Source organism: Pristiophorus japonicus, chromosome 12 (assembly GCF_044704955.1).
Source record: "Pristiophorus japonicus isolate sPriJap1 chromosome 12, sPriJap1.hap1, whole genome shotgun sequence".
Classification (NCBI taxonomy): Eukaryota; Metazoa; Chordata; class Chondrichthyes; family Pristiophoridae; genus Pristiophorus; species Pristiophorus japonicus.
In genome coordinates this window covers 164,334,994-164,348,088 of record NC_091988.1, presented here as the reverse complement: position 1 = coordinate 164,348,088, position 13,095 = coordinate 164,334,994, and the positions used below count along the sequence as shown (strand labels likewise).

At 41.9% G+C, this 13,095-nt stretch overlaps 1 protein-coding gene across 2 annotated transcripts in view; it reads left to right on the top strand.

The window, feature by feature from the left end:
* The window catches only part of ttpal (tocopherol (alpha) transfer protein-like), a 31,338-nt gene that overhangs the window by 3,655 nt on the left and 14,588 nt on the right, over positions 1–13,095 (top strand). For both annotated transcript variants that reach the window (XM_070896095.1, XM_070896094.1), the window contains exons 2-3: positions 9,193–9,670; positions 10,687–10,880. In XM_070896095.1, the coding sequence (XP_070752196.1) occupies positions 9,202–9,670; positions 10,687–10,880 (663 nt within the window). In that variant the 5' untranslated portion in view covers positions 9,193–9,201. The remainder of the gene's footprint in view (positions 1–9,192; positions 9,671–10,686; positions 10,881–13,095) is intronic.

Here is a 13,095-nt window from a genome sequence, read left to right as displayed (position 1 = left end):
AGGGACTTACAGGGGAGGATTAAGAAAAAAGGGGACGCTCATGTCACACATCAACGGCTAAATACTTTCGAATCTTTAAAGGAATATAGAAAAATAAGAGGTAAAATTAAAAAGGATATTAGGAGTGCTGAGAGAGAGCATGAGAAATTCTTGGCCAGTAAAATTAAGGAAAACCCTAAGATGTTCTATAAATATATTAAGAGTAAGAGGGTAACTAAGGAAAGGGTAGGACCTATTAGAGACCGTGAGGGTAATCTTTGTGAGGAGGCGGAAGATGTTGGTAGGGTTCTTAACGAATACATTCCATCTGTTTTCACAACGGAGAGGTAATGCAGATACTGCTATAGAGGAGGAGTGAGATATTCTGGATGAAATAAATATAGTGAGAGAGGAAGCATTAAGGGGTTTAGCAGCTTTGAAAGTAGATAAGTCCCCAGGCCCAGATGAAATAATCCCAGGCGACGTAATAGAGGAAATAGCAGAGGCCTTGACCATCATTTTCCAGTCCTCTTTGGATATGGGCATGGTGCCGGAGGATTGGAGGACTGCTAATGTGGTACCCTTGTTTAAGAAGGGAAAAAGGGATAGGCCGAGTAATTACAGGTCTGTCAGCCTAACGTCAGTGGTGGGAAAGTTATTGGAAAAAATCCTGAAAGACAGGATAAATCTGCATTTGGATAGGCAAGAATTAATTAGGGACAATCAGCAAGGATTTGTTAAGGGAAGATCGTGTTTGAGTAACCTGATTGAATTTTTTGAGGAGGTAACCAAGAGGGTCGATGAGGGTAGTGCGTATGATGTAGTATATATGGACTTTAGCAAGGCTTTTGATAAGGTCCCGCATGGTAGGCTAGTCATGAAGGTTAAAGCCCATGGGATCCAGGGCAAAGTGGCAAGTTGGATCCAAAATTGGCTTGGAGGTAGGAAGCAAAGGGTAATGATTGATGGATGTTTTGGTGACTGGAAGGATGTTTCCAGTGGGGTTCCACAGGGCTCAGTACTGGGTCTCTTGCTTTTTATGGTATATATCAACGATTTAGATTTGAATATAGGAAGTATGATTAAGAAGTTTGCAGACAACACTAAAATTGGCTGTATGGTTGATAATGAAGAGGAAAGTCGTGGGCTGCAGGAGGATATCAATCTACTGGTCAGGTGGGCAGAGCAGTGGCAAATGGAATTTAACTCAGACAAGTGTGAGGTGATGCACTTCGGGACGGCTAATAAGAAAAGGGTATAAACATTAAACGGTAGGCCACTTAGAAGTGTAGATGAACAAAGGGACCTTGGAGTGCTTGTCCACAGATCCCTGAAAATAAGGTGGTTAAGAAGGTATACGGAATGCTTGCCTTTATTGGTCAAGGCTTAGAATATAAGAGTAGGGAGGTTATGCTTAAATTGTATAATACTTTGGTGAGGCCACAGCTGGAGTATTGGGTACAGTTTTGGTCGCCGTATTATAGGAAGGACGTGATTGCACTAGAGAGGGTGCAGAGGAGATTTACTCGGATGCTGCCTGGAATGGAGTATCTTAGTTATGAGGATAGATTGGATAGGCTGGCTTTGTTCTCATTGGAACAGAGGAGGTTGAGAGGTGACCTCATCGAGGTGTACAAAATATTGAGGGGCCTGGACATAGTGGATAGTAAGGGTCTATTTCCATTGGTGGAGGGGGCATAGTTTTAAGGTGGTTGGTGGAAGGTTTGATGGGGGGGCTTCTTTACGTAGAGGGTTGTGGGGATCTGGAATTCGTTGTCTGGAAGAGTGGTGGATGCAGAAACCCTCACCACTTTTAAGAGATGGTTGGATGGACACTTCAAGTGCCGTAACCTGCAGGGTTACAGACCTAGAACTGGTAATTGGGATTAGACTAGATGACCTTTTGTTGGTCGGTGCAGATATAATGGTCAGTACTGCAGGGAATAGAATACGGCCAGGGTGATTTCCTGAACTAGTTTCGATTGCCTGGATGGGTCGGAGAGGAATTTTCCCAGATTTTTTTTCTCCATAAATTGGCCTGAATTTTTATCTGGTTTTTGCCTCTTCCAGGAGTTGGGGTGGAGTGTAGATGTTTTTAGTATAAGGGGTGTTGCAGTGGTGTGGGGCAGCCTGGTTGGACTGGGTGCTCTTTGCCTTTCCATTGTTCATGGATTTGTATGTAACCTTTAGGGCTGCTGACGAAGGGCCGTGTGGCTCTTTGTCGGCCGGCGCAGACACGATGGGCCGTAATGGCCGCCTCCTGCGCTGTAAATTTCTATGTTTCTAAATGTAGGTATCTGATGAGACAAAAATCATCCTCTCCCAGACCCTATGTTGCAAATTGTGCCTGTGCTGATATATTGTGTTAACAACATTCAAACCTATACCATCTGAAGTATGTTTTGCTCAGTCCTATATATGAGTTTGTGTATATTCAGTCTTTCAAAAGGAGCAAATTTAAGTTACTATTTTCTTCAATGACTTTTTTTTTACTGGGTTTATAAAATCATAGAAATTTACAGCATGGAAGGAGGCCGTTTCGGCCCATCGTATCCATGCCGGCTGACAAAGAGCCATCCAGCCTAATCCAACTTTCCAGCTCTTGGTCCGTAGCCCTGTAGGTTACAGCACTTCAAGTGCATATCCAAGTACTTTTTAAATGTGATGAGGGTTTCTGCCTCTATCACCCTCAAGTGGAGACATTTCCCCTAACATCCCCTTTATACATTCTACCAATTACTTTAAATATATGCCCCCTGGTTGTTGACCCCTCTGCTAAGGGAAATAGGTTCTTCCCATCCATTCTATCTAGGCCCCTCATAATTTTATACATCTCAATAAGATCTCTCCTCAGCCTTCTCTGTTCCAAAGAAAAGAAACGCAGCCTATCCAATCTTTCCTCGTAGCTAATATTCTCCAGTCTTTCCTGTAATGTGGCGACCAGAACTGTACGCAGTACTGTAGCTGTGGCCTCACTGGTCGTTCAAGCATAACCTCCTTGCTCTTGTATTATGCTTCAACTCATAAAGGCAAGCATTCCGTATGCCTTCTTAACCACCTTATTTACCTGACCTGCTACCTTCAGGGATTTGTGGACGTTGTGCACTCCAACGTCCCTTTGTTCCTCTACACTTCTCAGTGTCCGACCATTTAATGTATATTCCCTTGCCTTGTTAGACCTCCCCAAATGCATTACTTCACACTTCTCCAGATTGAATTCCATTTGCCACTGTTCTGCCCACCTGACCAGTTCATTGATATCTTCCTGCTGTCTACAGCTTTCTTCTTCATTATCAACCACACACACAGCCGATTTTAGTATCATCTACAATCATATCCCCTACATTCAAGTCTAAATCATTGATATATACTTACTACAAAAAGCAAGGGACCTAGAACTGAGCTCTGTGGAACACCACTGGAAACAGCCTTCCAGTCACAAAAACCATTACCCTTAGCTTCCTGCGTCTGAGCCAATTTGCCACTTTGCCCTGGATCCCAAGGGCTTTTACTTTCGTGACCAGTCTGCCATATGGGACCTTATCAAAAGCCTTGCTAAAATCCATATACACTACATCAAACGCACTACCCTCATCAACCCTCCGTGTTACCTCCTCAAAAGATTCAATCAAATTAGTCAGGCACAACCTTCCCTTAATAAATACATACTGACTGTCGTTGATTAATCCATGTGATTCTAAATGAAGATTTATCCTGTCCCTCTCAGAATTGTTTCCAATAATTTTCCCATCACCGAGGTTAGGCTGATTAGATTGCTCGGTCTATCCCTTTCACCCTTTTTAAACAAAGTACCATGTTAGCAGTCCTCCAGTGCTCCGCACCACACCTGCAGCCAGAGAAGATTGGAAAATGATGGTGAGAGCCTCTGCTATTTCCTCTTTTGTTTCTCTTAACAGCCTGGGCCTGAGCATTTATCCACTTTCAAAGCTGCTAAACCCCTCAGCATTTCCTCTCTTACTATGTTTATTTCATCTAATACATCTCCTCCCTGATTGCAATGTCTGCATCGCCCCTCTCTTTTGTGAAAACAGATGCAAAGTATTCATTAAGAACCATACCCACGTCTTCCGCCTCCACACACACAATCCCTTTATGGTCTCTCATAGGCCCTACTCTTTCTTTAGTTATCCTGTTGCTCTTAATGTATTTATAAAATATCTTTGGATTTTCCTTGATTTTACTTGCCAACATTTTTTCATGCTTTCTCTTTGCTTTCTTAATTTCCTTTTTAATTTCGCCCCTGCATTTTCTATACTCCTCGAGAGTTTCTGCAGTATTTAGCCCTCGTTATCTGTCATAAGCTTCCCTTTTTTTCCTTTCTCCTACTCTGTATGTCCCTTGACATCCGGGGCTCTAGATTTGATAGTCTCACCCTTTTTCTTTTAAGGGAACATACTTGCTCTGAACCCTCCGGATCTCCTTGTTGAATGCCTCCCACTGCTCTGACACTGATTTACCTTCAAATAGCTGTTTCCAATCCATTATGGCTAAATCATCTCTCAGCTTATCAAAATTGGCTTTTCACCAATTGAGTATTCCTGGTCAATCCTTATCCTTTTCTATAACTACCCTAAATCTAACTGAATTATAATCACTAGCACTAAAATGCTCTCCCACTGATGCCCCTTCCACCTGCCCAGTTTCATTCCCTAGAACCAAATCCAGGACTGCCCCCTCCCATGTTGAGCTTGCTACATACTGGCTAAAAAAGTTCTCTTGAATGCATTTTAGGAATTCTGCACCCTCTATACCTTTCACATCAATTCTATCCCAGTTAATAAGTTAGTTGAAATCCCCTACTATTACTGCCCTATAGTTTTTGCACTTCTCACAAATTTGCTACATATTTGCTTTTCTATCTCCCTCTGACTGTTTGGAGATCTATAGTACATGCCCAGCAGTGTGATCACCCCTTTTTTGTTCTTCATTTTGACCCATATGGCCTCATTTGATGATCCTTGTAACATCATATCCCACCTCACAGCTGTAATTGTTTCTTTAATCAATATTGCAACACCTCCTTCTATTTTACCCCCCTCTCTATCCCATCTGAAACCCCTGTAACCAGGAATGTTGAGCTACCACATCTGCCCTTCTTTCAGCCATGTCTCAGTAATAACTATAATATCATACTCCCAAGAGTCTATCTGTGCTCTCAGCTCATCTGCCTTACTCCTTGCATTGAAGCATATACCATTTAACACTGCCAAACTTCCTTGTTGTCTATTTTCTATCCTTTATTTCCTCTGTCTTCCAAATTCACTTTCTACCTTTTTGCTTTCCAATTCCAGCTTTGCTTCTCTCGCTACTGAATCTATTCTCAGGTTCCCATTCCCCTGCCAAGCTATTTTTAATGTCCCCAACAACACTAGCAAATCCCCCCCCGCCCCAAGCTAGGATATTGGTCCCGACTCTGTTGAGGTGTAACCCGTCTGGCTTGTACCACTTCCCCCACAAATGGTCCCAATGCCTTAGGAATTTAAAGCCCTCCCTCCTGCACCATTCTTCCAGCCACGCATTCATCTGTCCTATTCTCCTATTTCTGTACTCACTAGCACATGGCACTGGGAGCAATCTGGAGATTGCTGGACCTTTTGAGGTCCTGCTTTTCTATCTCTCTCCTAGCTCCCTTAAACGTGCCTGCAGGTCGTCATCCCTCTTTCTACTTATGTCATTGGTCCCGATATGGACCACGACCTCTGGCTGTTCACCCTCTTTCTCCCCCCCCCCCCCCCAGAATGCCCTGCAGCCACTGGGTGACATCCTTGACCCTAGCACCAGGGAGGCAACATTCCATCCTGGAGTCACGTCTGCCGCCGCAGAAATGACTATCTGTTCCCCTAACTAGCAAATCCCCTACCACTATTGCTCTTCCACGCTTCTTTCTCCCCCTCCCTACATGTGCAGCAGAGCCACCCATGGTGCTGTGGACTTGGCTCTGGCTGTACTCCCCAGAGAAACCATCATCTTCACCAGTACTCAGAACAGGATACTGGTTGGAGAGCGAGTTGCACTCGAGACTCCTGCACTATCTGCCTGGCGGTCACCGACTTCCTCTCTGCCTGCACGCTCTTAAACTGCGGTTTGGCCACCTCTAGAAACGTGCTATCCACGAAGTTTTCAGCCTCGCGGACGCACTGCAGTGACTTCAGCCGCTGCTCAAGCTCCGAAACCCGGAGCTCGAGTTGCTGCAGCTGGTAACACTTCCTGCACATGTGGTCGTTCAGGACTTCACACATGGCACAGGATGTGTACTCCATGGGACTGAGCTGCCCTGCCATGCCTCTAATTAATAGACTAAGAACTAAACTTAAGCAGAAATAAATTTAAAACCTAACAAGAAATACTCACCAGCTACTCACCAATCACCTCCTTCCTTTGTGCCAATGTCACTTTCTCTACTCTAATGTCACTCTTTCGAATTCTACCTCTGTTGAGTTGCTCCCGCTCTCCTCTCACTCAGATCTCGCTCAGGTCTGATGCCTCCTCCGGGGAGTGTTGGTGAACGAGGATTTTGTTTTTGTTAATTCACATAGTATACTGATCTTTCTAAGTTTTGTTGAAAGAGCTATGCTGAATTTGTCAAATCAGTTCAGCCAATTACAGTAATACTGATTTGATGTCTCCCACTGCCTTACAATGCTGACAAATAGCAGCAACTGAAAAACTACAAATCTGCTCCTTTTTGAAAGAATGAGTAAACAAAATATTTAGTAGTTAACAAAGACAGTTGTTCACATATTGCTTCTAAGTCTTCCTGTCCTGGTAATATCATTGCTATGCGTGTAGAGCACATATACACAGTTGCATAAGAAATAATGGCCGGGATTTTGCGGTCACCTGCGAAGTGAAAGCGCCTCATCGCTGACCTCGAAGAAAGCTGTCCACAAACTTTTAGCAGTCTCTGTAGCGTGGATTTCCTCTTACCCGATGTTAATTTCATTCCGGTGCCATCTGTAGGGGATCTCTGGTGTCCAGCAACAGTGATGTCATCAAGCAGGCTAGGCAACCAATTACATTGAAGAATTCTCACACACAGCAAACCAAGAAGTAACAAGCAGGTTTTATCATGCACTTTTAAAAAATTTTACAAAAAGCAAAATAAAGATCAGGATATACATGTGGGATTCAGGTCAAAGCTGAAATATCATAAACAAACTTTACAAAATGTTATTTTTAAAAATATAGAATGTTTACATTATAGAAATTTGACATCCCACAAATATAAAATTAGTTTTTCACGGCCAGAGGGGTTGTTTAGCAGTAATTGTGACTCAGTACGCCATTAAAAACTCAGTTACACCTCAATCAACAAGGCTTAACTTTTTCATGGGTTTTTACAGTGAGAATAGAGCGTAAAAAGTGGAAGTTCATGTGAAATCAAGTGATTTCTAACTGATTCCATCTGTGAGGACTTCACGCTGCAGAGGAACGGGAAATCACTGACAGCAACTTCAGGATTTTCGCATTTAAATATGCCAAGTGCAGACTCCAGAAGTTGCTGCCAGTTTTACAGAGTAATGACAGCGAGTGCTGACAGTTTTGCCATCATTACAACTGCAAATTCTGGGCCAGTGATACTAATGGGTATTAGATTAAGGCCAGTTGAGTTCAATTTCAACTTTGTTCCTACTGGGCACAGATTTACAACACAAAACTACTCATAATGTGGCACAAGTTATCACTGAATTGACTCGCTTGGATGCCCAAACTCAGATTGGAATCAAGGAACATTGTTGGAGTAGAGAAGACATTACTGTGGCTCTAAACTAGGCCACATCAGGTAGATGAGCACTAAAACACACAAAAAGAGATGTAGGTATAACTATAATTTTGTGGTGTTGGGAAATGAGGGGAAGCAGATTTTACAATAGCTGCTGGAATTATTCCTCTATATTGAGGTATTCTGTAATGATTATCTTGCATTGTAGCCTATATGAGCTGACTTGAAGTCAAACTCCCATTCGAGTAAAATGATTGTGAAATGATTATACCAGGTTCATAAATAAGAAATACACAATAGTGTAATCGCAGCTAGAATTGTCACCAATTATGTTTGATACAATATTTAATTTTAACAATTTTATGCCATGCAGATGAGGAGGCCCCAGGTTTAATTCCTGGTGTGTGTTGAGTTAGCTGATACTGGCTTGGATGTTAGAAGGACCAGCTAAATCGGCTTGCTTCAGTGCAAGTGACATTAAGAGGCTTCTGCTCCCAATTATTGTCCAAGTGATCCTTGTTTGTAAATGCAAATAGGGGCATTGGGTAAGAACAGGATCGGGCTACTGTTGAAGCTCCCTATGGTCCAGTAGCTTGCTGATCCTCACTGTCTTAGTTCAAACATGAAAAACAGCCACTTGGACAAGATATCGTAAAGCGACCGGTGCCTGTAAACTTAACTTCAGGAAAAGTTATCTTTAGGAGAAAAGGTATTAAAAAAAAACATTTCTAATGGAAATTGCATTTCCATACTTCTTGGCAGCTAATATGTTGGTTGTGGAAACTGAGATTTCCAAGCAGGCTGTTCCAGTAAATGAACTTGCTTCAGCTCAAAACTTTAATTCTACAAAGCTTTAAGCTTCTTTTTCAAACATTAGCATGTGGCTTCCAGCTGAATATTTTCAGTGGTCAACCCAAAAACTTAGTGGGATGCCCAGAGTTTTGATAGCACAAAATTCAAACCGCAAGATAAAAACAGTTATTTATTTTGGCATTTCGTACAATATCAACTGCAAGAAATGTTGTTTTTATTTATTTCAAATAGACTTATTTCAAGTCACTGTTTAGGGTCACCTAACTCCAATAAATACCATTTTCAGCAGTCAGTTATATATTTAAAAATAAAAGGAGCCAGATATGTAACATCGGAGGTCATTGTGAACCTGGGTGCCTGTGGTAACTGGGGGAAGAATTGTTACATGTTAGGTGAAAATCTTAGACACAGTAAGTTGAGTCCTGTTGCAACCACTGAACAAAATAAAGCCAATTTAATTCAAGCTTTGCGAGTATACCTGTGAAAATCAGTTCTAGAAGTTCTTGATAGAAATTTTAAATAATTGCGTGAAGCATAATTATTATTCCACAAAATGTTAACAGGTGAGGAGGTTTACTTTTATCAATAAATATTGATGTACAATGAGGTATATCAAAAATAAACAACTGTAGTGACAGTCTACTCTTTCCCTTTAGCATTATATAATGGAGGCAGAATCCCACAAGTTACCAATGGCGGAAGAGAATGCCTCTTGCGATGGCGATGCCCCTTCAAAGGCAGCAGAGCTTCAATTACAAGCCTCCCCCAGAGTACAGACGTATGTATGCACATTGAGTCCACATCTGATTGCTAAGGCACAAGAAGAACTTCAGGAGAAACCTGAATGGAGACTCCGGGATGTGCAGGCCCTGAGAGACATGATTTTAAAGGAAGCACCAAATCTAAAGACCCGTTTGGACGATGCCTTCTTACTGCGTTTTCTCCGAGCTCGCAAGTTTGATTATGACAGAGCGTTGAAGCTTTTAGTGAATTACCATGCAAGCCAAAGGACTTGGCCTGAGGTGTTTACAAATTTGAGGCCATCTGCAATAAAACATGTGCTAGACTCTGGATTTCTTACTGTTCTGCCTTATCCTGATCCACTCGGTCGATGTATCTTGGTAATTCGACCAGGTAAATTAACAGAACTGAGGGAGGACTTATTTAAAAAACATGAAGCAGAATGTTAATGTTCTCTTGAAGACCATATCATTATTCAGTCTTAAATTTAACCAAAAAATCCAGGATGTGCGATGGCAGGATTTCGATAAAGTTAATTGGATTGAATAGATATTGTGATTGCAGTCCTATAAATAAGGAGAGGATCTTTGTGCTGAACCAGAATAGCACTTGGTGACATTACTACCAGCTGATGAAACTTTTATATAGTTAAATTTATAGGATTATTAACTACAGATCAGCAGTGTGCCTCAGGCATTCATTGGTGGTAGAATCTTCAGTAGTACAATAGCGGGTATAATTCTACATCGTCCTTTCTGTTTACTCTTTACTTGAAAACAATAATTAAAAGCAGAGATGCACTCCTCTACTTTCATTGTGGGTGGGTTGTGTGCTTCTTCCTATTTGCAGTTTGATTCACTTTCCAAGGCTGTGATTTACAAGGACAGATGTAATAGGATCATTGTTACATCTGTTATTCTTACTGACCTGGAGGCATCACAGACGCTTGTAGGGCAATTGAGAGTATGCTGGTTTAACCACTTTAGATTAAAAAGAACTAAATGCTTTATTGAAGCAGTTCCCTTGGGAGCAATGACAACCAGTTTGTTTTTAAATATACAAAGACATTTGATCCCTATACTTTTTTTTGTTTTCTCAAATTATGATCTGCTGTCTAAATGTTTAATTTTATCTTTGTAAATTATGTCTTTCTATATTTGTCTTTTTTTAGCTCAGATTCTTGTTTAATATACTGCATAACTACATGGAAAATTAGAGATCTAAGTGTGACAATTTTGTTTATACATTTTTCTATATTGTCTTTCCATGTGGACTATTTAGGAAATGTTCATGGTCTTGGGTTTCTTAAATTATATGTTTGCCAACCAAAGGGATGCTGTATTCTTAAGTGTAAGTTGTGCTTTACACTTAAACACATAACACTAAATGCCTCTTTTACGTTGTTCTAGGAAAATGGAAGATTGCTGATTATCCCATCACAGAAAACATTCGTGCCATTTATATAACATTAGAGAAGCTTGTTCAGTCAGAAGAGAATCAGGTGAATGGAATTGTCATCCTTGCAGACTACAGTGGAGTTACCTTGTCCCAAGCTGCACAGCTTGGTCCATTCATGGCCAAAAAGGTCATTGGAATTCTTCAGGTAAATATAGAATAGATCAACTGTTATCAAGGCTTTGATGGTTTTTTCCAGCATTAAGCAGAGCTGCCATGGATTTTCATATTGTTTCTCTTTTCTGTCAATATGACATATAAAATTTAACCGTTCTTAAGAAATGGAGTCACGAGGATGCAGTATCTATCACTGCAATTTAATAACAATTTGAGTCTTGCATATATTGGGCCCAAGTTTCGACATGATAAAAAACGGGCGCCCCTCCGAGCTGGGCGCCCGTTTTTCGCGCCTAAAATGGCGCCGGAAAAAAAACGAGCAATTCTGGAGCGCTTTGCAGCTCCTTGTCTGTTTGGCGCGGCGCCCAGGGGGGTGGAGCCTACACTCGCGCCGATTTTGTAAGTGGGAGGGGGCGGGTACTATTTAAATTAGTTTTTTTCCTGCCGGCAACGCTGCGCGTGCGTGTTGGAGCGTTTGCGCATGCTCAGTGTGAAAAAAACATTGGCACTCGGCCATTTTTGTAGTTCTTTGTAGCTGTTTAGTTTTTGAACATTTTTTAATAAAAGTACATTGCCATCAGCACAGAGGCTTCTTGTAGCAGTGAGAAGGGTGCAGGAAGCCTCAGAAAGTTGAGGCAGCCGTTTCCCAACGACCTCCCCCTTTTGCCGTCGGGAAATGGCTCCTCAATTTCTGAGGCTTCCTGCAGCCTTCTCTCTTTCCCGCCAGCCGTCTGGAACGGCTCCATTCCCTTCCACCCCCACCCCCCCCCCCCCGCGTTCGGTCGGCTCCCTTCCCTCCCCCCGCCCCCCCGCGTTCGGTAGGCTCCCTCCCTCCCGCATTCGGTCGGCTCCCTTCCCTCTCCCACCCCCCGCCCGCGTTCGGTCGGCTCCCTCCTCCCCCCCCCCCCCCCCCCCCCGCGTTCGGTCGGCTCCCTCGTTTTGTGAGGCTTGCTGCACCATTCTTCCTGGCTGAAGCACTTTCACACAGGTAGGAAGATGGTTTATTTAATCTTTTCTTTGCTTATAAATGTTTATTCAGGTTGGATTTATTTGTATAATATTTGTATAAGTATAAATAAGGATTAATTGTAGAATTTAATGAGTTCCCTCCCCCCCCCAACCTCGTTCTGGACGCCTGATTTGTAACCTGCGCCTGATTTTTTAATGTGTAGAACAGGTTTTTTCAGTTCTACAAAAATCTTCACTTGCTCCATTCTACTTTAGTTTGGAGTACATTTTCACTGTGGAAACTTTCAAATCAGGCGTCAGTGGCCGGACACGCCCCCTTTTGAAGAAAAAATTCTGTTCCAAAGTAGAACTGTTCTACCTGACTAGAACTGCAGAAAAAAAAATGTGGAGAATTGCGAATTCTAAGATAGTCCGTTCTCCACCAGTTGCTCCTAAAATCAGGCGCAAATCATGTGGAAACTTGGGCCTTTTATGACTACATTCTGTCCCTAATTTTAAAATCATATTTTATATCAAAGCAGAGAGCCAGTCCTAATTTTTTTTTTAAAAACACACTGTACTCTATCTCTTATACACGTCCCATTTCTCTATTCAGCTCACTCAAATTTGCTGGCATTATTCACTTCCATTGTCTCCCAGGACAGGCTGTTCCATAGTTAAATCTACACTGTCCATTTGCCTTCTATCTTCTGAGCTTGAGTCAGTCCCCCAAATTACAGTTTGTGGTTATATCGAACAATTTATTCGGATTCAATTTATTTATACTCCATAGAATAAAGTATCTGAGCTACCTTCTCTCCTTGTATCTCAAGTTAATCGCTCCTTGTCTCTCTTCAGTTTAATTGCCCTCCTGTGAACCTTTCCACAGCCAAGGCAGATGATTTTCCTGTTCTTGCATTTTGGCATATTAGATCACCTGGGTGTAGTAAACATTTGAAAAGATTAACTTAAATAGATGGAAAATCAGGCAGGCTTCCTCATGGACATCAGATCCCTTTCATCTGATTTTGCTCTATTTATTGCACCAAGGGTATATAATATGATGTGCGTACAAGAATTGGAAGATCTGGTTGAAGATGTTTTCTTCAGATGGTGACCAGAACTGTGAACAATACTCTAAATGAGACCAAAGCAGTGCTATACTGTTACTGCTGTGATTTATGTTGTATCCCTTTAATCATACACCCCAAGGTCTTGTTTGTCTTTTTTACTTGCTGTTGTAAAATGTGGTGATGATTTCAATGATAATTCACCAGTAGCTGTGAACTCCATATGTT